This window comes from Gekko japonicus, unplaced genomic scaffold (assembly GCF_001447785.1).
Source record: "Gekko japonicus isolate JY-2015 unplaced genomic scaffold, Gekko_japonicus_V1.1 scaffold1214, whole genome shotgun sequence".
NCBI lineage: Eukaryota > Metazoa > Chordata > Lepidosauria > Squamata > Gekkonidae > Gekko > Gekko japonicus.
In genome coordinates, this window is record NW_015173160.1 from 95,091 (window position 1) to 120,693 (window position 25,603).

At 42.5% G+C, this 25,603-nt stretch overlaps 1 protein-coding gene across 1 annotated transcript in view; it reads right to left on the reverse strand.

The window, feature by feature from the left end:
* Window positions 1-717: 717 nt before the first annotated feature.
* Window positions 718-25,603, reverse strand: part of LOC107119841 (cytosolic phospholipase A2 epsilon-like) — a 65,810-nt gene continuing 40,924 nt past the window's right edge. Inside the window, exons 13-20 of the mRNA XM_015422455.1 lie at window positions 22,914-23,136; window positions 18,912-19,026; window positions 17,480-17,617; window positions 14,183-14,290; window positions 13,648-13,833; window positions 5,682-5,851; window positions 5,248-5,434; window positions 718-1,495 (exon numbers count right to left, since the gene is read on the reverse strand). Coding sequence (XP_015277941.1) covers window positions 1,287-1,495; window positions 5,248-5,434; window positions 5,682-5,851; window positions 13,648-13,833; window positions 14,183-14,290; window positions 17,480-17,617; window positions 18,912-19,026; window positions 22,914-23,136 — 1,336 coding nt within the window. The 3' untranslated portion in view covers window positions 718-1,286. The remainder of the gene's footprint in view (window positions 1,496-5,247; window positions 5,435-5,681; window positions 5,852-13,647; window positions 13,834-14,182; window positions 14,291-17,479; window positions 17,618-18,911; window positions 19,027-22,913; window positions 23,137-25,603) is intronic.

Genomic DNA, 25,603 nt, shown 5'->3' on the forward strand with positions numbered 1-25,603 from the left:
AAGTAACTGTGGTAGCTGGGCAAATAATCTGGCTAAGCACTTCAGCAACAGCATTTGGGCTAGAAAGATGCATATTTGTCCCTGTCTATATTTGCAGACTTCCTGATGTCTGGTCAATAACGTTATGGCTTTGTTGTTTTTTATGTTTGATATGGCATGTATCTTTGACTGTTCTGTCTCCCATTACTGCTGTGTTCAGAATTTAGAATGTTATTATATAAGGGTTAGCAAAGTCTTGTGTTTGGATCATTCAGGAAAATGACTACATGAATGCAAGCAATAATTTTTATGTTTATCCCAACAGAACAAGATTATAAACATAACTAATCATTTTGCATAGTTCCATGAGGTAGTGGTAATGTGAAATCTACTGTTTTCCCCTTCTGCAATTCTGAAATGCAAATCAAAACATAATATTAAATAATCAAATAACAAACATTCTACAGCATCATAAAATTTTAAGTCTAACCTTTCTCTCACTACAGTCAATCAATATTCTTCATTCATCCATTGTATATATGACCTTGTACTCTATTTACCTTGATCACTCTTTGACATTTTCAAAATTATTTGCCATAATCAAATTCATAGGGTTAATTCATAGAGAGCACATGACACACTATATGGTTTCTGTCCCCATTATAACAGCTACAAAGCTACAATAGGTGCCTGTTACTCCAGAGACATGAAGCTACATGCAGAGGAAGAGAGGCACTGGGAATTTTCCTGGTAGGCTGCTGCCCTGTAAGATGGCTTTTGGCCAAGATCACACCAAGCCATGCCCCATCAGCATTAGCAGTACTGCAAGGGCCACTAAACACAGACCAGTAATGACAACATTTCAAATCTCCTGTGCACCACCAGTCAGGTTAAAGTTGAGAGGTCCTTGCAGCACTGCAGGGACAGCAAAGCTCATCTTGTTCCTGGGTTGCTATAACATTCCAATTTGCCCTAACTACGTCATTGGATTTGCATGAGGACTACTGCTTTCTATGAACTAATCCTGCTACTATAGTTAAAATAGCAATAAACAAAATGGGGAAATCAAGCAAAGCTGATGTTTAGGAATGATGTTTACGGAGGGAAACCATTTGTTCATAACAACACTAAAAGTTGGGGAAGAAGCTGATCTGACAGTATTCCAATATGCACTCCTTGGCTTAATTGATTATCGTTCATTGTTCAGATGGAAGTGAAATTCAGTTCAATTTGTGAACAGTCATCAGAGGAACGTGACACAGATCCCGGCCTCTCATTCACTGCATCAAGATGGTCAGAAAACAGTATTATTTCTTGCACTTTTTTTTCCGTTCCACTGCTGAAAGCAAGCCTTGAAGGATTAGATGTTGGTTATTCAAAATATTGTATTCACTCAGTTTCACCAGTTGATCATACTCTTCAGCACCAAATGTCAGTGAATATGTGGAATAGGGAGTAGAGTTACTAGAGACGTCAACTCTGCCATCTTTCATTTCTGATTCAGAACGTTTTACACCTAGGAAAACATTGTGATAAGGGGTAAGAATGGGAGTGGAAGAATGCAAGGTCATTTCTAAAAGACTCCACAGACCACACAAATACACACAAAATTATTTGTGATTTTTTTGGAGAGGCAATGAAACTGTCTTGCGTAACTGAAGACATTTTTAACCCTGAAATTCAAAACATTCTTAGGCCTAATGAGCATTGCTAGTGGTACTGCTATAACTGAGGGGCAGCCTTTCCACTAGTCAGCCCTAGGCAATCACCTAAGGTGACAAAGGTAGAAGGGTGCCAATCACACTTTTGCCCCCTCAACACTCCTCACAATGTCTGGATCTGCCACAACAAATAGCAGCCCATGAGGCACACCCCAGACTCAGTGGGTAGCTCTGGGGAGCCTTCTTTTTTCTTCCCTCCCTCCCTGGTGTGTTTGTGTTGTGGGACTGGGCTGGCCCTCTTCCTCCTTCCCTTGCAGCTGCACTTGAGGCTGAGGATGGCAGGTGGTGGCTTCCTGTCCTGCTCTGGTATGAGAAGGGTGGGCATTGCCTCACCTCAGTGCTGCTGAACATGGGAGTGTGAGGAGGGTGGGCACTACCATACTTCACCACTTTGCCTCACTATGTTTGGAGAGGAAAGGAGACAAGAGTGAGTGAGAGGAAGATGAGAGCAAGCAGATTGTTCCTAGGTCCCCCAAAGTCCTTGGGCTGCTCCTGGCTAAATTACTTCTATGCATAGGTGTTAGGAAATTAGGATCTTTAAAATATTATCTAAGAGGCATATAGCTATTACTTTACTGTGGGTAGGGGAGAGGTTTTATCAAGGTCCCGGCATCAGAGTAAGGAAATTAGTTTTCCCTTTGTACTCATGCTGGATTGCTAGTCAGAAGTGGAATTTACTGATCACAATGAAATAGATTATCCAAATTACATTCCCAATATAGCCAATATGGAGAAATGCATTTTGTTCGGGGCTACAACCCCCCCTCCGCCCCACATTCATTTTACAAAGTTTCTCTGTTGACAGAAGGACAGGAAACAGATGATAAGTTAATTGCTTTGAAGCACCTCTCCCATAACATTGATGGCTCTCCCAAGCAGCCACAAATACTTAAGACTTAGTTATGCAAATACTTCTAGCTAGCAGAGAATAATCAACCTGGCAGAAATGTGACATCTTGGAAGGGACAAAGACATAGGGATGCCAAATGACAGATAATATCTCTTCCTGGACACCACAGGAAGAAAATAATGACCCATAGTGGGATGGGCCCATAAAGGAAATAATTTCCCTGGACCAAGGTCTTTTTTCCAAGGTCCAGTCTGGCTGGTTACATCTGAATGGACTCTTGCCATATGGAAATAACAAGTTCAGCAGCCCAGACAAAGACTCCAAGGTAATGGGAAGCTTTTAGAACTGTAACTTCTAAGTTTAAAGAACCTGCCTTAGAACTTACTCTATTCCAGCTAGGGCATATATAAGGCTGAGGTACAGACTGAGTGTTTGCACATTTTCTTTGTATCCCTTGCTCGATCCATTGCTGTAAATATGTTTGTGGAATTTTCTTTCTCAATAAATCCTTGATTTATTCATTGTCCATACAACATAACCTCCACCATTCAAGTATTCTGACTAAAGCTGGAGCCAAAGGAAGGGAGATAGTTGGTTGTTAGACCACTATTTCCCTGGAAATGCTCAAGTGCAGTAAGTGGTCCTTGTGGTAAGCAGTACTTGGCTAGCAGATGTGAGCACTTGGCAGAACCTTTAAATGGTATCAGAGTGCTAGGAGTGCTGGACTTCTTAGTGGATACCTGAAAAGCTGGTGACAATGGAAAAACTGGAGAGAAGCAGGAATACCTCTCTGAGCATTGGGTGGACTCAGGAGAGCGGTGTCTCCTCCGGTGGAGACTCGGGATGGCCGCTGAGTGACTTGATGCCTCAGTGGGTCAAAATGGAATAGGGCTTGCATGACAGCCAATAATTTTACCCAAACAAGAAATGAGGAAGCAAGTGAGAACTCTATTATGCTGTATGGCAGTAATTATATGAAGAGCTAAGTCAACTCTTGGATGAGGCAGCTAGGACTGATAACAAATGGAGAATCCTACAGAGAATAGTAACATGCATGAAATAATTCTTTATCCAATGCAAATCCATAGTGAAAAGAAAAGCAGCATCCCCATCAAAGAGGGTATTTTGGTGACTCAACATTTAGTGTGGATCTTCCATGTGTGAAAAAGACTAAAGTAATTTTCATATATTAAAAATAAATGAACCTGAAAGTGCATCAATGGTATGACTACCCTAGTCAATTTTGTGGAAGATACAAATCACAGATGCTAGACAATATACTCTTATAGAGAAGTAAAAGTATTCATAGCTATTCCCCAAAGATCAAATTTTACCTCCTGCCAATCATCTGACTATAATACTGCTGCATGGTTACTAAACATGACCTCTGGAGTTGGTCTATGCTTATGATCAATTCCGTGAACAAAAGGATGGACTCTATTTGGTGCATAGGTTGATCTTGATGTTCATAAGAAAATGTTTGATTAATTTCACTTAAATCCAGACTGCCATGGAAGCTAACTGGGTGATCTTGGATCAGTCACACTCTCTCAGCCTAACCTACCTCACAGGGTTGTTGCTGTGAAGATAAAATGTAAGAGGGGAATGATGTCAGCTGCTTGTGGTCCTTGGTGGGGAGAAAAGCAAATGTATAAACATACAAACAAATCTGCCTGTGGTGCAATAATACATGCTGATGGGTTTCCTGGAGGCTGTTTACAGCTTTGACAAAGCATGGCTTCTTCAAACCAAACAGCAGATCATGGCTTTACTCCACATCATCGGAGTAGGAGGTGTCACCTTTGAGACTACAGGGAGAAATCAAAACTGCTGCCTCCTTCAAAGGACACATGGCTTGCAATCTCCAGACCTGATGTGAATGGCCCTAGCACCCCATGGAAAGGACCACAGTCCTGGAAGAGGGCCATACCCCTCATATTGTTCCGGTCATACCCCACAAAGGAGGGTGGGAGGAAGAAGAAATCTGCCTTTCCAGCACCAGCCCATCCTGTCCCCATCCACCCAAAGGAGGGAGGGAAAGGGAGGCAGCCTGCTTGCCCAGGTGGATGGGGGCTACCTCTCCTTCACTAGGTGAGTCACACAAGGGCCAGGCAGGCATTGCTTGCTTCTCACCCCATGAGGCAATCCGTGCAAGAGTTGTTCGGACATCACCCCCCCCCATGCTGTGAAGGGGCTGTGTCACATGATGGCCAGTGAGGCACTGCTTCCCACTCACTGTGCAAGTGCTGAGTAAGCTGTGCAAAGGGACTGGGCAGGCATGTCCCTCACTGTGTGAGTGCTGGGTGGGTACCACCTTCACTTCATCAGGTGAGTAGCATGTGAGGGATGGGCAGGTGCTGCCTCTCACTCATTGTGCAAGGGCCTGGTCAGCCATTCTGCCACTGGGCTGGCCCAGCCTGGGTGGGAAGGATGGGTCCATCAGAAAATCTCCTGGTGAATACAGTGGTCCATTTGCCCTTGACCATTTTGTGATTTCTCCCCACAACAGCCATTTTTCAGTGGTAGTGACTGTTCTTAAGGTTCTAAAAGTACTCATATACTCAACAACATTGGAGACCCCAGTTTATGCTTGAAGCTTCTCAAGCAGGTACCTGTCTTTGTGTTATGCCACTTCATAAGCCACCATTTACTGTTATGGTGCTAAAACAACAACAACAACAATAGTCAACAGCATACCAGGTGCTTTGTAATAACGAAAGGTGTCATTCACTTGTGGAAAAAATAATAATATGGGTGCTTCTGGATTCTCTGCATCATCAAATAAATAACATTCCTTGAGAGATTTTTTGTCCTCTTCACTTAGTATAGTTTTGGGTAATGGGATTTGTTGCTCTGCATAGTACTTGTATGACTGCTCCAGGGCCTAGATGAACAAGTAAAATGCAGATGAGAATATAAGCATGACATTGGCAGATCAAACAGCAATGGACTTCAGGTAGGACACAAGACTGGACACTCACACTGATGAAAATTTAGGTTTCAGATGACGGTTGTAAGGAAAGGGATACAGAAATACACTCAAGGGGGCAGTAGCATATATAATGATAACCATGTAAGTGTTAAATGACTACGGAGAGGATGAACAACAGAGGAAAAGGCAAATTTCTCACCAGTGCTTGTGATCCTGCACTGTAATTTAAATGTAGAATAAAATCCACCTTCCTTTCTGGTCTCAGCAGAGGTGCTGAGCTAGTATTGATGAAGAATCCAGTATCTTCTAGAGACAAGTATTCTTCTGTCTGGGTCAGCTGGTTTGGTGAAGGAGAGTCTAGTACAGTATCTAAAATGCAGACCAGAGTGGACAGAATTGTAAGTGGAACAGAGCATTAGTTAGTTGTTTCAAAACTGCTGTGTGTTGGTTGTCTATATACTAAGAGCCAAGTCGGCCAAATAACTGATATTAAAATCCAGTGACTGGAGCTGTGACAACAATGACAACAATAAAAACATTGTGGGGGTTTAAAAAAACTAAAAATGATAAAAGCACTGGCTGCAGCTTTAATCAATGGGTTCCTTCAATGGCTGCTGCTAGGCAACCACAGTATTCCAGGCTGGGTTTCTGTGAGTAAAATGGCAGGGGGAGAGAGCAGGGTCCTTTCCAGGCTCATTTTGGCCTTTAAGGAAGGCCTGACTAGAGTTACCAGCTCCAGATTGGGAAATTCCTGGATTTTTTGTGGTGGAGTCTGAGGAGTGCAGAGTTGGGGGAGGGGAGAGGCCTCAGACAGATATATTGCCATAGAGTTCACCCTTCAAAGCAGCCATTTTCTCCACAGGGATAGATCTCAGTCATCTGGAGTTCAGGTGTCATTCTGGAAAATCTTCAGGTCCCACCTAGGTATTAGCAACCCTAAACATGGAAGGAACCTCTCAGTGACTTGATAACACCTAACTTGCATGACTCAACTAGGCCTGGCTGCTTGCTACGGTTCAACTGCCAGTGTGGTATAGCAGTTACAGCTTCAGAGTAGGGGCTGGAAGACCTGGTTCAAATCCCCATCTTGTGGAAGTTCACTGGGTGATTTTTGACCAGTCACATATTTCAGTCAAACCTAGCTCACAGGGTTGTTGTGTGGATAAAACAGAGGAAAGGAGAATAATGTAAGCTGCTTTGGTCCCCACTGTATAGAAAAAAGCCCGCATGGTTAACAAACAAAAGCCTGCATGGTTAACAAACAAAGTAATGGAACCTGTAAAAGGTAAGAAAGATTCCTTTAAGTGGTGGAAAGCTAGTCTCAGGCTGCGATCATATGGAGCGGAAGCTGCGGCAGGCAAACGATTCCCCCATGGATTAAGGGGATGCGATCAGACAGACACATCTGTCTGGAGTCCCGGAGTCGTTGGCAGGGCGTCTCGTTGTGCCACAGGAGCAGCACAAAAAACCACCAGGGAAGCATCAGTAGCACAGGGAACTGCGGAGCGGCTGGGAAGAAGTCTGATCACGTAAACGTGCGTCAGTTCGCCCTGGGGCAAACAGCCTCGCTTCCCACCCGTTCATCAGTGGTATGATCGGAGCCTCCGTGAGGTTGATAAAAGGGAACACAGGCTGTGGCAAATAAAATGCAAGTCTGTGGTCAGGCAGGCAAAAAGGGAATATGAGGAGCATATTGCAAAAAAACGTAAAAACTTTCTTCAAATACATTAGAAGCAGGAAACCAGCCAGGGAGGCAGTGGGGTCCTTGGATGACCAAGGAGGTAAAAGGAGTACTGAAGGATGATAGGGAAATGGCTGAGAAGGTGAATGCATTTTCTGCCTCTGTCTTCACTGTGGAAGCGGAGAAGTGCTTGCCCACTCCAGAACCAGTGATTTCCAGAATTGCTGATAAGATTTTTGTCTTAGAGCTGAAGGGTTGATGTTATAAAAGTTAAGCATTCAGATCATTGTAAGTGGGACAAGAAATGGCTTTTGCACCTTATCCTTGACTGCCAATAATGGTAATTTGCAAAGAAGGATCATGTAAACCTCTATGTTGCTTCACAAAAATGTGGGCTTTGTCCAGAAAAATGCAGTTAATTCTTGCTTTTACTGCCAGTGTGATGCAGCAGCATGATGTTTTTTCCTCCCACCCTACATCTTGGAGTGAAATCGATGTGACTTGATTCTGAGCGAGCACATTCAGGACTGCAGGTTCAAGGAGGGATAGAGGATGAGGCATTGGAATTAGTAACACACATGGCCATCTTCTGGTTAAAACATGGTCACAGCTTATTTATTTCACTACAAACAAAAGGAGCAATGGTGCAGCATGGGGATGGATCCAAGCACTGGGTGACCTGCCTGCTGACCTGATGTCCAACTGCTGGTGGTAAAACCGTGGAGTGGCAAGATAACAGGACAAATATGGGTGCCAGCCTCTGCCTGGTCCCCTTGCTACCTGGTGGTGTAAGCCGGCTGACGGCCCCCATCTGGCATGTGGCTGAGTGGCTCTACATTTCAAAGCCCCCTCTCCCCAGCTCCCATTTTTCACTGCAGCTCCTGTGACTGGCAGGAGAAAAATAATGTAAAAAAAATTGCCATTAGGAGATGGTATTACATCATGTCTGGGGACAGCCCAAACATTCAGTGTTCTCTAGAAATCACTCAGAATTCTATAACTTTACTATAATCAGTGATTCATAGAGGGGTATGATGTCACTTCTGGATTTTCCCTAGAACTGCTGTCACATCATCGTCTGATGGTGCCTCCCCATGTCCCCACCCACTCTGGTATTCTGACATTTGCCAGTGCCTGGCAACCCCAACTATGCTATTAAGAAGACCACATTTGGCTAAATATAGTAAGAGGGAGGTGTCTGAGCATCTCTAGTTTTTGGAGCTGGGTCTTCAAGCCTTTTGCAGATCTCAGGGAGAAACAGACAAACACTGCCAAGGAGGCAGGCCCTTAAAGAAACAGTTTCCTCTTCCTTCAACTAGCCTGATTAACTTTGTGAAAATGATCCAGACAATTTATAATAAACAAAAAGCGGCGGTAAGGATTAATGGGGAACAGATGCGATATATTGAAATTCAAAAAGGGACGAGACAGGGATGTCCATTATCCCCTTTGCTGTTTATATTTGTATTGGAGATACTTAATGACTCAATAAGAGGACAGAAAAAGATTATGGGCCTGAAATTAAAAGGAGAAGAATTTAAACTTTTGGCATTTGGCATCAGATGAAATGTCATTTGTGGATGACTTAGTATTCATATTGGAGAACCCCCTGGACTCAATCCATACTTTGAAACAAGAACTTGGAGACTATGGATCTGTAGCCGGCTTGAGAATCAATATTAATAAAACTAAGATAATGATTAAAAATATGGAAGAGGAGCAGGCAATACGACTACTAGATATCTCAGGATTTCAACTACAGAAGAAAATAAAATATTTAGGAATTGTAATGACAAATAAATGTAGCTCACTACAAGAGAATAACTATAAAGAGTTGCTGAGGAAGACAAAACAAAACTTAGAGAAATTGAAAGATCTACAGATATCTTTGCTGGGGCGTATCACAGTAATTAAAATGAATATACTCCCAAAATGGCTATTTTTATTTCAAACAATTCCTATTCTCCAAAATCAAAAAATCTTTAAGGAATTGGAACAAGCGATTTCAAACTTTATTTGGCAAGGCAGAAGACCCAGAATAAGACTAGCCATCTAGTCCAACCCCCTGCTCAATGCAGGACCAGCCTAAAGCAGCCCTGACAAGTGTTTGTCCAGCTGCTGCTTGAAGACTCCCTGTGAGGGGGAGCTCACCACCTCCCTAGGCAGCTGATTCCACTGTTGAACAACTCTTACTGTAAAAGAGTTTTTCCTGATATCCAGCTGGTATCTTTCCACCCATAATTTAAACCCATTATCATGAGTCCTGTCCTCTGCTGTCAACAGGAACAGCTCCCTTCCCTGTTCTAAGTGACAGCCTTTCACGTACTTAATACTTAAAGTGAGCAATCATGTCTCCCTTCAATCTCCTCTTCTCCAGACTGAATTTTCCCAAGTCCCTCAGCCTTTCCTCATAGGGCTTGGTCTCCAGGCCCCTGATCATCCTCATCACTCTTTTCTGTACCCGCTCCATTCTGTCCACATCCTTTTTGAAGTGAGGGCTCCAGAACTGCACACAGTACTTCAGGTGCAGCCTGACCAATGCAGTGTACAGCAGGCCTGACATCTTGTGATTTGGATGTTATGCACCTATTGTTACACCCCTAGACTTAATTAGCCTTTTTGGCTGCTACACCATACTGACTGCTCCCATTTAGCTAAGAGTCCACCCTTACCTCAAGATCTTGTTCATACACCCACTGCTACCAGTGTTGCCTCTAAGCTGAGTTAGTGTGAGCTATCTCACAGTTTTTTAGCCTCCGGCTCACACATTTTTGTCTTAGCTAAGGAAGGAGGGCTCCAGAGCAAACTAATTTATGCAGTAGCCAAATTGCTCGCTCACAACTTTAATGCCAGTAGCTCACAAAGCAGATTTTTTGCTCACAAGACTCCACAGCTTAGAGGGAGCATTGACTGCTACCTAGAAGTGTGTCCCCCACCTACTGTGTATACTTCTCATTTTTGTTACCCAGATGTATAACTTTGCACTTATCCTTGTTGAATTACATCTTATTCACATGTGCCCATTTTCTCAGTACATTCAAACCTCATTGAATTCTATCTTTCAGTGTGTTTGCTGCTCTTTCCAGTTTGGTGTCATCTGCAAACTTAATGAGTAGTGCTTCTTCCCCCCCCCCCCATCCAGATCATTTATTAAAAAATACTGAAAAGTACTGGGCCCAGAAATGAGCCCTGTGGCACCACCCTAGATACCTCCCTCCTGTCAGATCAAATGTCATTGACAACTACTCTTTGGATGCATTTCTCCAGCCAGTTCCCTATCCGCTTAACTTTTCTAGAGTCCAGTCTGACATTCTCCAGTTTACCCATCACAACATCATGGGAACCCTGTCAGAAGCTTCACTAAAATTCAGGTGAACAATGTTGACTGTGCTCCCCCAATCCAGTAAACTTGTCATTCTATCAAAGAAGGAAACAAGATTGGTTGTGCAGGACCTGTTGGGGACAAATCCATGCGGACTTCCCTGTATTACCAAGTTGTCCTTCAGATGCTCATAGACTGACCTTTTAAGATCTGCTCCAGTATCTTCCCTGGGACAGAGGTCAGATTGAATGGCTTGTTGTTTCCTATGTCATTCTTCCTCCCTTTTTTGAAAATTGGGATAAGAGTCACTCTCCTCCAGTCTTATGGCACACTCCTGTTCTCTAAGAGGTCTTGAAGACGATGGACAAAGGCTCTGCAAGCTCTCTAGAAAGTTCTTTGAGCACTCTTTGGGTGCATACCGTCTGACCCAGGGGATTTATACTCATCCAATGCAGCCAGGTGCCTCTCAACAACCTCTTTGTCCATGTCAACCAGCAGCCTGGACACCTTGCCTTGCCTACTACCACCTCTATAAGAGCCTGTTCTCTTCTTCAGGGGAAAAACTGAGGCAAAACAGGCATTGAGCCTTCCTGCTTTCTCTCTGTCTTCTGTCAGACTTTCTCCATTTTCACCTAACAGTGGGCCTATCACCTCTTTTACCTTGTGTTTGTTCCTCACATAGCCAATTAAGCTTTTCTTGTTTTAACGAGCCTACCTGGCCAACCTCAGCTCCCTCTGAGCTTTGGCCTCTCTAATGGTTGACCTACAGTGCCTCAAAACCCTCAGATACTCCACACCTCCATTTCTTGAACATTTCCTTTTTCTTCTTCTTCCTTAGTTGATCATGGAGTTCTCTGTTCATCCACATTGGCTTCTTAGATCCTGTACCATGTTTCCATCTTGTTGGAATAGTAATGGCTTGAGCTTGCAAGAGCTCTTGTTTTAGGAGAGCCCACCCTCCACTTGCTCCTTTTTTTGCAGCATTCTTGCCCATGGAATGTCTCTCATCATGCCTTTGAGTTCATTAAAATCTGCCCTACTAAAATCTAACATACACATTTGGCAATGAACTTCCTTGGTCCCCCACAGCAAAAGGAATCCTTGAAGGACATGGGCACTTCCCCCTAAAGTCCCCACCACCTTTACCCCACACAGCAACTCTTGCCTTAATATTGAGTTTGACTGAGCCCCTAGTACCTTCCTCCACCCTTTGAAGAAGGAAGTTGTCAGGCAAGTCAGAAAGTTATGTGATTCTGGAAACTTAGCAGAGTTTGTTCCCAGCACACATCGAGGACATCAAAGTCACCCATAACTACAAGGTCATGCTGCTGGTTACACTGTCAAACTACTTAACGAAAGAAACATCTGTATTATACCCAGGTCAGGCAGTCTGTAGAAGTCTCCAACCACAATACCGTTTCTCTTCCCTTCCCTTATCCTCACCCAGATATTTTCCACTGGGCTGTCACCCACATCCTCCAGTATTTCCTGGCAAGCAAACCCTCTACTTAAATATAGCAGCACTCTGCCTCCTCTTTGTCCCTTTTGGTTATTCTTGAACAACCCATAACCATCCACTACTACGTTCCAGTCATGGGAATCATCCTACCAAGTCTCCATAATGCCTACTAAATCATATTCTTCTGTCTGCATTGAAAGCTCAAGCTCTTCCTTCTTATTGCCCAAGCTTTAGGAAGTGGTACACAGGCACCTGAAGCCTTTCACCTTTAGCTCCATTTCACTTGCCCTTCCCAGGTAAGCCTCTGATGTTTGCTCTCCTTCACTGAAATCCCTATGTTGGTCATCTCCTTCCCCTTGTGGTGTCAATTTAAAGTCTTCCTGATTAACCTCCCCAGGTTCCTGCCAAACACATTCTTCCCCGACCTTGATAGATGAAGTTCATCACATGCTGTTGTAATCAGGAACCCTCAGAAAAAACTTTTTATTGTGGCTGATACACTTGGGATTTTAACACCAAAGGGCTTTGCCAGGGTGAAGTCCACATGTGAGAGCAAGTTCATATACATTTGTAATTACAGATTTGAGCTCATGCAGATGACCCCATACCAGAATTTAAGTCATTCAAACAGGTTATCTCAACCTAACTCATAAAAATCACAAGAGCATAACATGCAGATATAAAAAAATCATACAATCAGCAGATGTTTTCAGTTATCTTGGTCAGCCTATGTGACTGTCATAACCATTCCAATGTCATTTGTATCATGTGAAAGGCGCTTATTTGCATTCAGCAGTGTTTCAGGCCTCACTATAATCACAGGCATTTACTAGCAATTGAAAGAAACCTTGTAGAAACACCAGGATTCTATAAGATAATTTCTGCATTTGCAAACATGAAAGCTCAGAGAAGTGGGAAAAAGGCATTCTAGCTAATAATTTAATATGGTCATGGTCAATGTTCCCTCTAAGCTGTGGAGTCTTGTGAGCAAAAATTCTACTTTCTGAGCTCCTGGCATTAAAATTGTGAGCGAGCGATTTGGCTACTGCATATGTTAGTTTGCTCTGGAGCCATCCTTCCTGAGCTAAGGCAAAAATGGGTGAGCCGGAGGCTAAAAAACTGTGAGCTTGCTCACACTAACTCAGCTTAGGGGGAACACTGGTCATGGCTAAGCTACATTTTTGCTAAAATAGTAACATTTATATATATTATACAGGATCCTGTGGAGGATTTCGCTTGATGGAAAGGAAGATTCTCCCAGTATTCAGACCTCTTCATGTTGTTCCTGGGGTCCCCTGTGCCCCAGAAGCGACATTTTGGAAACATTTCGAGCTGCAGCAGGAGTGGGGAGGCATGAAAATTCCATCCCATTGACAGAAACTCCTTCCATCAGTGAAAATGTCCTGCAGGATCCAAGCTTTTGTCATTATTGCCACAATATATATGCTCTAGTCTACCGTTAAAATTATTTTGTAAACATTTCACTCTTGCTTGTTCTTTTTGGTTTGGCCTAGAAAAAACAATACAAGATCTACAGTGAGTTGGGGGTGTAGAGTAAAGATGGTATATTTTCAGTACTCTGCACTCCCTAGGGGAAAAATGTTATTTATGACTGGAAAACATCATTGGGGAGTCTTGGCAGGTGTTGTACAGCCTGAAAATTGTACCTACAAAATATTAACTTATGAAACAGCTGAAAATACCTTTCCATCTCTGAAAATTGCTTTGCTCGAGATAACTGTTATCCAGTTGTAGGCCTCTGAGAAAATTGTGGTATTGGGCAACTGATAGGCGATCAGTGAGCACATCTCTGAAAGCACTGGAGAGGGGTCCAGCAGGGGTGTGCAGATATGTCTTTTGCTCATTCGGCCTTGTATGTAGATGAGGCTCTTCATCTAGAGAAGAAAAAGTAGCAACAATGAAACACTTGGTTAGTCTAGTCTGGTTTTTGTCTATGTCAGAAATCAAGGACATTATTTGTTGTTTCCCATAATTTCAATTATACAATAAATACATAAAAGTAACTATATGTGTGTTAAATACTGCCATGTCACTTCCCACATAACTTTCTCCAAAATGTCCTATCATTAACAGCCTTGCTCAGGTCTTGCAAATGGAGGGCCTACATCTGGAAAAATTGGACAAATATTTTCACACAAATGATAATGTTCCCAAGTTTTCATAGTTCAGTTCAGAATATGAATAATGAGAAAACAGCCAGGAATGAAAACAACTAACCAATTTCAACTATTTGATCTTGAGTCCACTTGTGCCAGAAATCCTCTGAATTATCAGATAAATTCCAGATATATAGGAGATTCAGGGAAAATATACTACTCCACATGCCTATAAAGAAATGGAAAATTAAATAGTTTATCATACAGCTAAGACAGTTAAATGTTTTTAATTCATTATTTTCTGTTTTCTTCACCCTGTAGCAGAAGACAATGACAGAGGGAGACAGACAGATCTCCCTGGGGAGGGAGTTCCAAAGTTTTGGTGCCATGAGAAGGCCTTTTCTTGGGTTGCCACCCACCTAGCCTCAGATTGTGGGGGCAGCTGAAACAAGGCCTCTGAAGATGGCAACCATAGAGTTTGGGCTTTTATATCTCAGATGTTTTCCCTCCATCTCTTATCTATTTCGGGGGGAAAGGACAGTTGAAAAGCAGTTTTTGATAGAGCATGAGAGTCTGCTATTAAAGAAAAAAACCCACATTCGAGATGGTCAAGCATTTGAGCTTGCCTAAAATTAGGGCTAACAACTGGAGAAATACCACAGGATTTGATAGAGGCTTAATGGGATTTCATTTACCAGGTGATGCTTTTTATCTCCATGCCATGAAAAGCTTAAACTGCCAATTTCCACACATTTAGCCACTAGTAAATGGACAGTACACTTTTCTTCAGGTCTGTTGGCAACCCTACCTAAAATAGCTCTTTGTAAAACACTTGCCCTGATGCAATGAGTGTTATCTGTGCCTGTAACGAGGTGCATGTTCAGTAGGATGCTGTGGGACAGCCAGCACATGACTCTGACCCATGTACTGCTGTGCTTGTGGAACATTCCTTTCTTCTCTTCTGTACTGAAAGGAAGTAAACTCAGTGCACAAAATACATTTATCCCACCGCTCATACTGTTGGGGGGGGGGTGTCTGCAGGGCCACCAAGACTGGGGGACCAGGAGTACAAAATTCAGGGGGCACAAGTCAGCTTGAGAGCCTCTGAAGCCAGAGTCATGCTGCATTCAGAGAATATGATCTGTTTATTTTTTAATTAAATATATGGAGCAGAGGTCCATCAGTGACTATTAGCCACAAGAATAAAGTGAACACTATGTCTGGGGTAGTGATGCTCTGTATTCTTGGTGCTTGGGGGGGGGGCAACAGTGGGAAAGCTTCTGGAGTTCAGGCCCTGCTGGTGGACCTCCTGATGGCACCTGGGTTTTGGTCATTGTGTGACATAGAGTGTGGGACTGGATGGGCCATTTGCCTGATCCAACATGGCTTCTCTTATGTTCTTATGTCTGGGGCAGTGATGCTCTGCAGCCACTAGGGGTGTAAGGAAGGCAGAGCATTATAAACAGTAGTAGTTCTATCTGCTTGCTGTACCTTTCTGCAAACTTTAGTAGAATAAGTCTGAGGCAAACACTTGCCTATCATGAGATGCTACTAGTCCCATCAACCAAGCTAGCACTGGAGCAAGCAAGATTATCAAGCATAGCTAATGGCTGCTACTGTCAGTGCCAGGCTGCAGCCTCCTAACCATATCTTTGATTCTATCAGTCTGTTTCCCTCTTCCTATTCTTCAACCCAACTCCACAGTTTTGTCTCCTCAGCCAGGTCTTGCAAAGCAGTAGCCCTATTAGTGTGTTGAACAAAATAACATTTCCTTTTCTTCTCTTTATTTTCTGTACCTCTTTTCCTCACTTTTCTCCTCCATTTTGCTCTCTTCCTTTCATGATCAGCCTTCACTTTTCTCTTCCCCACCTTCTAGTTTTTCTGTGCCCCCCTCTATTTTCAGGGTCTTGGTCTCAATTCCTTCTTATTCCTATACCTCTTGGCAACTTATAGCAGCAAATGTTTATAATAATGAACAGAACAGGGTTTAATTAATATTTCCCCATGATCTTCCAAAGTAATAAAAGGATGCTTCCCCTCCACTTCTACACTTTACACACTTGGTAATTGATAGGGCCAGGTGAAATCTTTGTCTAGTGGCCCATAGTGACTCTCTGTACCCCTGCACTAGCAAACTTTTGAATCCAAGCTATATACACACATACAAAATGATAGGAGATGATATAATGGCAACAGGAATGCAGAAAATATCTGTATAGTACAACCACATTTTTATATGTCTATGCACAGTTTTCAACCTGCCATTGTTGTCTGATTCATTAAATGCAGATGTAAAACTCAGTTGTAGTTTGCCTTGGTCATTGTAAGAACTAAGGCAGTCTATAAAAGGATTATAAAATTAGACTGCTGTTTTGCAGTGAGTAGTAGAAGAAATACTACTCACTGCAAAACAGCAGTCTAAATATATTTTCATAATATTACACCATGGGTATTTTCTTAATTGTCTGCATCCTTCCTGTGTAGGGATCCCAAGTCCCCCCGGGGGGGCGGGGAAACCCCTGCCCCAGAGGCCCGTTCCCCAGTGCCGCCCTGGAGGGAACTCCGCCCTGTCATGCGCGTCACCTGGAGGTGACGGGAGGATGCCAGGCACGCTGGGGGCGGGGCCATGGCCATTCAAGGGAAAACTCTATGGTTTTCCCTTGTATGGCCATAGCCCCGCCCCCAGCATGCCTGGCGTCCTCCCGTCACTTCCGGGTGACATGCGTGCGGCACGCGCGTGCTTCGTGCCTGCACGCGCGCACCATACGCCGGCCGGGAGCCCCCTGCTCCCGGCGAAAATCCACTTGGCAACCCTATTCCTGTGATCTCTCTGTTGTTTCTATAAAAGGAACATGGCTTCATGAAAGGGACCTAAAAGAAAAATACCCTTTCCTGTCTGCCTCCCTGCACTATGAGTGGTATGAGTCCATGAGTAAATATAGCAAAGTTGTTATGACCATAAGTTACATGATGGAAAGACTCAGGTACAAACTTCAGCTCAGTCCTATACTCATTGGAAAACATTAGGCAAGCCACTACAGTCCTTTCCTCATTTGCCTGCCACTCCAGATTTTTTCTGTGTTTGAGTCGAGGCAATTTAAGTCCACGGCAAAACAGCATCCAAATAACCTGGGGCAACAGCAGGCTGAAACTGGGCTGATCACTGAAGGGAGGTAATATAATACAGAATAGGGAAAAAACCCAGAATAAAAAGAACTCGATTTTAGTGCAGAATGGGGAAAAAACTGGATTAAAAAGAAGGTTGAATTTGATTTCAGTGCAGAATTGCTTGGAGGACACCATGGTGAACATGGATTAAAAGCCTCAGTAATTAATGGCAAACATACTGCTTGGGCTTGATTGAGAAAGTCAGCTATGTTGTTGCTTGGCTAATATCAAAAGACCAAAAGAACATAACCTTGTAAGTAACAGATCCGAGTTTCTGGAAGCTTCTTCATCAGGCGACCCATAAAAAACTCACTTCCAAAATCTTCAGCTCGAACATAAGCTCCATATTTCAATACACCAACTTCATAGGGCGTGAACTCAACCCACTCTGTAGTTACAAGAATCACATATACATGTACAGTGAAACATGTACACCATCATTCTTTAAATTAAGATATATTCATTTCCTTCCATTTCAGTTTCTATTTTGCTTTGTTTTAATGGTTTTTAATGTTGTTTAATTATTATCACTTTGTTGTAAGCCATCCTGAACCCTACTTGTAGGAAAGGGCAGCCTAGCAAATCTAATTTAATAAATAAATAAATAAATAATAAAATATTTGATTATGTCTTTTTCTTTGCATTTGATTATTTCAAAAGTCACAAAAACTTATAATGTAATGAAAGTAAGATAATTTCTTCGCATCATGCATGAAAGTAATTTTTAAAAAATAGAAATATAAATTTAATGTATTCTGTAGTTAAAAGCAGGTTGTGTACTTGTAATAACATGTAGGCTGTGTACATTTATTTTTGTTCGTTATTATAACAGTTGATGATAATAATAAAAATGTAAAATACACTCTGTAATAAAGATTATGTATTTCAAGCTATTGTAAGTTACCATGTAGGTCCTTGATATATATCCTAAGCTAGTGTTCTTGTAAAAGTCTGCTCAAGTTGCAAGAAGAGCAGTTGTGATGAAAAATAATTAGCTATTTCTCCTAAATTTTGAAATTTGGTTGAAATATCTACCCACTTTACAGGTAGAAAGTTTCATACTAATCATCATGTTGAATCTGCACTGCTGGACAACAGTGAAACTAAACATAACTGAAGGCTAGAGTGACCTGTTGCCTAATTGTGGTACCCAGGTCTATACATCTGTAGGGGCATCATCATCAATGTGTTTGTGTGTGTGTGTGTGTATAAAACATATGTCCCATCATTGCATACAGAGAGCCAAACTAGATGTGGGGGCATCCGTGGATACAACCCATGGATGCCACCACCATTTTAAAGGGATTTAAGAATGCTCTGAGTGCCTGATTCTGATCATATCCATACTGCAGATGACTGAGTCACTCTTGTTTCCTCTCTCTTGTGTATTTTCAAGTGCCAAAACAACTGCAGGTTGGGGAGCTGTTTCAGCACTTGAAAATACACAAGGGGAAGGGATGCCTCAGCCCACTGTGCTGTGGGCATAATCAGGATCAGACCCTAATGGCAATTTGTTATCGATTTAAAGTCATGGCGGCATCTGCAGTTCAGACCTGTGAAAGTAAGGTAGCTTTTAAAGTAAATGCAATCACATACCAGTTATTTACACCTTCTTCTTGAAAGCACCAGGGCATGAGGATGCCCACACATTTAAAACCAGAAATATCTGCATATATGACTACCTTTGAAATCCATAGTACTGTACTTCTCTTTCACATTGATTGCAGTATAGATGGGTAAAGGATTTTGACCGTCATTCACTGCTTGCTGTTGATCAGAGAGCTTATGGTTGTCTTTCTGTTGTTTTTTTAAAAAAATAAGAGATTCTTCTAGTACAAATTAAATATATGAAAAACAATGCTCAGTATACTTGATCATGGGATGTTCTTTGCTAAAAAGTAAGGATAACCTATCCTGGTATTGTAGGAAATGCTTAAATCCAAATGCATATTGAGCTTTCAGGATATCATTGCAGCTGATACAGCATAGGGAAATAAACAGGACGAGTGGGAACCCACAAGGACTTGCAGGAGGGATCTTATTTCTCCATCCTCCATTATTTCCCTTTCCCCCTTCCTGAAAGCCCCCTATGTTGACCTCACCCACCTCTCTCCCTCAGAGGAAAAATTTTCCCTCTGTTTTTCTCTCCCTTTCTGACTGAGCAGTCCTTTTTATCTAGTTTCTTCTTCTCTGAAGATCTATGGCTGTCCCACCTTGTCACAGTATGATATTTTGCCACTGGCTCAGCCCTGGAACCTGAGGGGACAAGATTACCCTTTTAACTTAAAGTATTCAAATGACACACAGGATGCTTCTTAAAGTTCAAAAATAACAAAATATTTTATTCAATGTAGAGAGGGAAAGGTCAGGTGAAATCAGGGGTAAAATCTCTGAGGTAAATCAATAATGAACTCTGAGGTAAATCAGAATAGGCACAGACTATGGTTCATATGTTTCAAGCAATTGAGAATTTCTTAAGCTTTTCATGCAGTTTTAGAATCTTTAAGATGAGAAGTTTTTGTTTCAGTGTTTCCTAAACACTGCAATATACATTCTTGAGCTTAAATGTCTCTTTTGGTTTCCAGCAGGCAGGGATACACTATCCACTTCCCAAATTAATTCGCTAAACACACCAGTACACTTTCTTGAGCTTTACTGTCTCTTTAGGTTCCAGAAGGCAGTCTCTAAACACACCAAACCAGGGATCACTCCACTCTTTTAGCTATCTCCCTTTTTTAACTGGGTAGAGAATTTCTTCTCTCATTAGAAGATATATCCCTTTTTCTGGCCTGAATGGGAGTCTTCACTGATCTACCCACTTTGAGTGTGGTTGGATGGGCAGGTTGCCGTGGCAGTATCTCAGCTTTAAATAAACCGCTTGAGTTTGGGACGCTTTGTGTCAATCACACAGTGCCCCTAAGCCAGCATCATGACATGGCTCCTCAGTTTAGGTGAATTCAAGTACAGACAAACCGATCATAGCAGAAACTTCCTTCCCTCCCTGCTTCCTGCCAACACTGATTTCCCTGGGGCTGCTAGGATGTCTTTCAGCCTTATCAGCAAAGTGAACAATTTTTCAACCTCCTCCTAATAGAAACACCTTTCTCATAGTAAACAGAAGAGTAATTTGGCTTGTAAAGGACAATAAGTTAAATCCATTCAGAGACAGTCATACATTTAAAAAGACCATTTAGTCTCTGAAGATGCCCCTTTGAAGAACATGATGCTCTTGAGATATTTTAAAAAAAACAATAAAAAAGGGATTTTTCTTTTTTCTTTTTAAAAGCAAATATTTGGCTGAGAGAGAGAGAGAGATTTAACCTGACTTTTGCTTCACCTGGGACCTTTACCTAGTTGAGCAAACAAGGAAATTGCAGCTACTTCAGTGATGGAAGTTTAAAATTAGGGAGAAGGTTGTTTGAAGGAAATTGACACATGTTAGTGGGGCTTGGAGCTCTCCCACAATTACAACTGATCTTCAGAATACAGAGATCAGCTTCAAAATCTATGGCATGACCGTGGGGGGAATCACCTTGAGGAGAGAGTTCCAGAGCTTTGGTGTCATGTCCAAGAAGGCCTTTCCTTGGGTTGCCACCTGCCTGATCTCAGAAGACAGGGGCATCCAAAAGCAGGGCCTCCAAAGGTGATCATAATGGTTGGGTGGATTCATAATGGATTGTGGTCTTTCAGGTATGTGGGTCCCAAACCATATAGGACATTGAAGGTCAAGACCAGCACCTTGAATTGTGTCTGGAAACAAATTGGAAGCCAGTGTAGATAGGCCAGAACTGGATTGATATGGTCCCTATGACCCACTACACTCAACATCCTGGCTGCAATGTTCTGTACCAATTGAAGTTTCCAAATGCATTTCAAGGGAAGCACCATGTAGAATGCATTGCAGTGATCTAATCTAGCTATAATCAAGGCATGCATCGCATTGACCAGATCTTCTATCCAGGAGAAGCTGTAGCTGGCTGACCAGTCAAAACTGGTTAAAGGCACTTGTGGCCACACCTGTCACCTGCTTATCCAGCAATAGGCCTGGGTCAAGAGAACCCCACCCCCCAGACTATTAACCTGTTCCTTCAAGGGGAGTGCAACCCTATCTAGGACAGATGACACCTTTAATTCCAGGTCAGGCCTTCCACCCACCAGCACAAATACACTCCAAAACTGCCTCCAGGGAATAGTTGATGGCTTCTACAGCCTCCCTGAGAGCAGCTGGAAGTGTGAGATAGGTCTGAGTGTCATCTGCATATTCACAACCCAGCCCAAATTTCTGGATGACCTCATCCAGTGGTTTCATGTAGATGTTAAAGAGCATAGGGATCAAGATGGAAACTTGCAGAACCCCACTGGCCAAGAAGCTGAACAGCAGCCCCTAGCACCACCTTCTGAAACCTACCCTCCAGATAGGACCAGAACCACTGCAGAATGGTGCCTCCCAGTCCCAGTCCAGAGAGGTGGTAAAGAAGGACACTGATGAATGGTATAAAAAAACGTCTGAGAGGTCCAGAAGAATCAGCAGAGAGGTCCAGGAGAATCCCATGCTCTCTGTCCATCTCCCAGTGCAAGTCATCCATCAGGGCAACAAAGGTTGTTTCAGTCTCATAACTAGGTCTAAACACAGACTAGATGGGGTCTAAACAATTTGTTTCACCCGTGAATGCTTGGAGTTGTTCAGCCACCACCCATAAAATCACCTTTATTAAGAGTGGAACATTTGAGAATGGTTGATAATTTTTGAGATCTCTTGGGTCAAGGGTAGGCTTCTTTAGAAGTGAACACACTGCAGCCTGTTTCAAGGCTGGGGCAAGCACTTCGTCTCTTAAGGAAGCATTAACTACCTCTCAAACTCAGTCAGCCAGGAAGTGCAAGGGTCATACAAGTGAGTGGTAGGCCTCTAATTTCCAAGGATCCTGTCCACATCCTCCAACTGAATAAAGTGAAAAATATTCCAAATAACTGTAAATGGTGACAGTGGAACCCTGGCACCATCCAACCCCATCACTGCTAATGTAGAAACAAAGTTGGAATGTGAGAGATTTTATCTGCAAAGTGCTGAACAAAATGATCATGTGGGCCACCAAACACTCCTCCACAGCAAGGCCAAATCTCAACAGGCCTCTGACCACCTGGAACAGCTCCACTGGCTTACACTTTGCAGACAAAACAGTAAAAGAAACGTGTTGCTTCTTTGCCTCCATCACTGCCATGGAGTACTCTTTAAAATGAGTTTTTGCCCATGTCCTATTGGATACATATCCCAAAGAATTTGTTCATTGCTTTTTGACACTGCAGTGGGGAACAGATAGCATTTTTTCCAGAGACTTGGGGCAGTTTAAAAGAGGAATCACTCCTTGTGTTACATAGTCATATTCCATGTTCACGTCTGGTAAACATACATTGTCTTGAATATCTGCAAAACTGTTTGACCAGAAGTAATAGTTCTCTTTATGTGCCCTGAGAAGGACATATACCTCTCTTTAAAGTTCAACACTCTTATAAATATATCCAGTTAATGCAGACAAACAATATCCCCTTTCTCTGCCTGGGCCTGGATTTTAAATGTATAAATTTCCATCTGGCATGCATGGCCATTCTTATGCATAATTATAAAGCACACTAATATGTGCCATTTAAGCAAATTCTGAGTGAAGGAAATAGCAAGGATAACATACCCCATCATTTAACAGATATTCAATAAGGAGCCCCCACAGATCTATACAGGATGTTTTTTGTCCATCTTGTTTCCGCTGACGCAGCTGCCTGTTGTAATATTTCAGACGCTCAATGGAAAAACCATCTGCCTTACATTTGGTCACATGTCTTTTAGTTTCATTGATTTGCTCATCCAGATCCTTCTGTGACCAATAAGCATCTTTGTACAAATTCGCCATGGTCCTGGGAATGAAAAATGAAAATAAAAACATAACACAAGAAGAGCCACACCAGATCAGATAGAGTTGCCAGGTCCAAGTTAGGAAATACCTGATGATTTTGAGAGTGGAGGCTGAGGAGGGGGGGGTTGGGGAGGGGAGGGGCTTCAGTGGGGTACAATACCATAAAGTCCACCTTCCAAAACAGCCATTTTCTCCAGGTGAACTGTTCTCTGTCACCTGGAGATCAGTTGTAATAGCCAGAGATGTCCTTTCACAGCTGGGAGGTTGCCAACCCTAGGTTTATACCAAGGGTCCATCAAGTATGACATTCTGTTTCCAGTAAGTGGATAGTGAGGAGCCTTCAGGAAGTCTACAAACTATCCCCCCTCAATATATTTACCCCAGCAATTGATATTCCAGGAGATATTATCACACACACACCCCCAAATTTTCACTAGGCTAAGAGTTGCTAATAATAATGCATGAAAATTCCCCTTTTAAAGTCATCTTAACCAAGAATCATCACCACACATTGGGGCAACAAATGACTTATTCCTTAAGTATGTTCTGAATCTATTGCCAATAAATTTCACCAGGAAACGGCAGCTTTGCTAGCTAGAGAGCAGATACAACTAAAAACTATTCACTTCCATCTAAACCATGTGTGAAAACTTTATAAACCTCGGTCAAATCCCTCCTGGGTCATATTTTTTTCACACTGAAACAGTCTCAAATAATTGAGTCTTTGTCATAGGAACTGTTCTTCAATCCCTTCATAGGATATGTCATTTTTCTGCACCTTTCCAGTGGTTATGTTTCCCTTTTGGCATGAGGTGACTACATATGCACATTATGATCCAAATGCAACCGTATAATGAATATCTACTGCCTATCCTGGGCTCAAGACTATTTATACATGCAATTAACAATAACTATGTGCATATCAAGTTTTTGGAAATCAAAGAAACAATCACCAATTATGAACTGGTATGAAATAATCTGGCACATGGCACTTTAATCAAAATGATCAACTATAAAAGGAAGAAACTTTGTAAAATAACTTTGTCAAAAACAGGTTTGTTCCTAGAACACTGGAAAACAAAATGCTATGGCTATGTAAGTTCATGTGCTCTATGATATAACATTTAATAAAATATATTAAAATAATATGATATTCCTAAACAAACATGAGAAGTCTTTACTTCAGATTTTCAGATTTTATAATTTCAGTTCACATTCTACTTGTTCAAATCCTCAAAGTGAATAAAACTGCTCAGAGATGAAGAAGCCTTAATAAGACTGCAGTGAAAATGACTTCAAAGCAACCCAAAAGCTCCAGTAGCAGACCTGCCTGCTTCTAACTAATCTTCTTGAGACAACTTCTCTCATACACATTAAAACAGAGAAATGCCTTTTGCTTCTCATGAGGCATGTGAAGTGGCACATGAAAAATAAAATCCAGTGATTTAGTGGGTGAGTAGATGTAATGTTTGATAAACACCATCTGTTGCCAACTGCAACCATTACCACATATAGGCTTCGGTCACACACACTAAATAATCCACTTTCAATCTACTTTCAATGCACTTTCCAACTGGATTTTCCCGGTTCACACAGTAAAAATCCAGTTGGAAAGTGCACTGAAAGTGGATTGAAAGTGGATTATTTAGTGTGTGTGACTGCAGCCATACAGTAACAACCAGGCTGTTTCTGAGGCTTCTCCCTAACGATATTTCAGAGAATGCAAAGAGGCAAACATTTGAATATGCATAGTGTGCATTGTGTTGGTTGTTTCCTGGGAGAGATACAGAAATATTTTTAAAAGCATACAAATCTTCTTTGGAACTATATATAAACATAGGTGTATGTTCTCATGTTTTCATGTACTTTTTTGTGGTTGTTTATCTGGCTCAAAACACTGTGCAGGGATTGAGGCTGACTGCACACCAAGAGAGCTAGACACCTGTGTGTTCAGAGGTGTTCTGCAGCTATGTTCCATATTCATATGACCTGTTGTTAAAAGGTGGCATGAGTCTGGTTGATGTGGAGTGTGTGTTTGAGAGAAATGGCAGGAGGTATGAGGACAGAATCCCAGCCCAGGGCTTCCCTTGTGCCTTTTAATGTTGCCATGAGTCCTAAAGGAGCCTCCCACCAGATGGGGGTTCCATGGTACATAACCATACCAGCAGTCTTACAGCTTGAGATTTATAAATTTAATCATGCATACAGGGCCGGCCTTCGCCTAGAGCGCGAGCCAGCTGTTAGGGGCGCTGGAGGAGAGGCAGGGGCGGCCGACGCCTTGCCTGCAGCTTGGAGGAGCGGGTCTGGGAGTAGCTCTGCCGCCGGGCTGCAGGAGGAGGACGCGCGGCAGCAGCGTGGGCAGGGGGGAGAGGGGGAAGGAGGCCCTCTCTGGCCCAGCCGCCGTCGCTTTCCTCCTCCCCCCTGCCGCCACCTTTCTTGGCTTCTCCTGTGCGGCGGGTGGTGGCGGT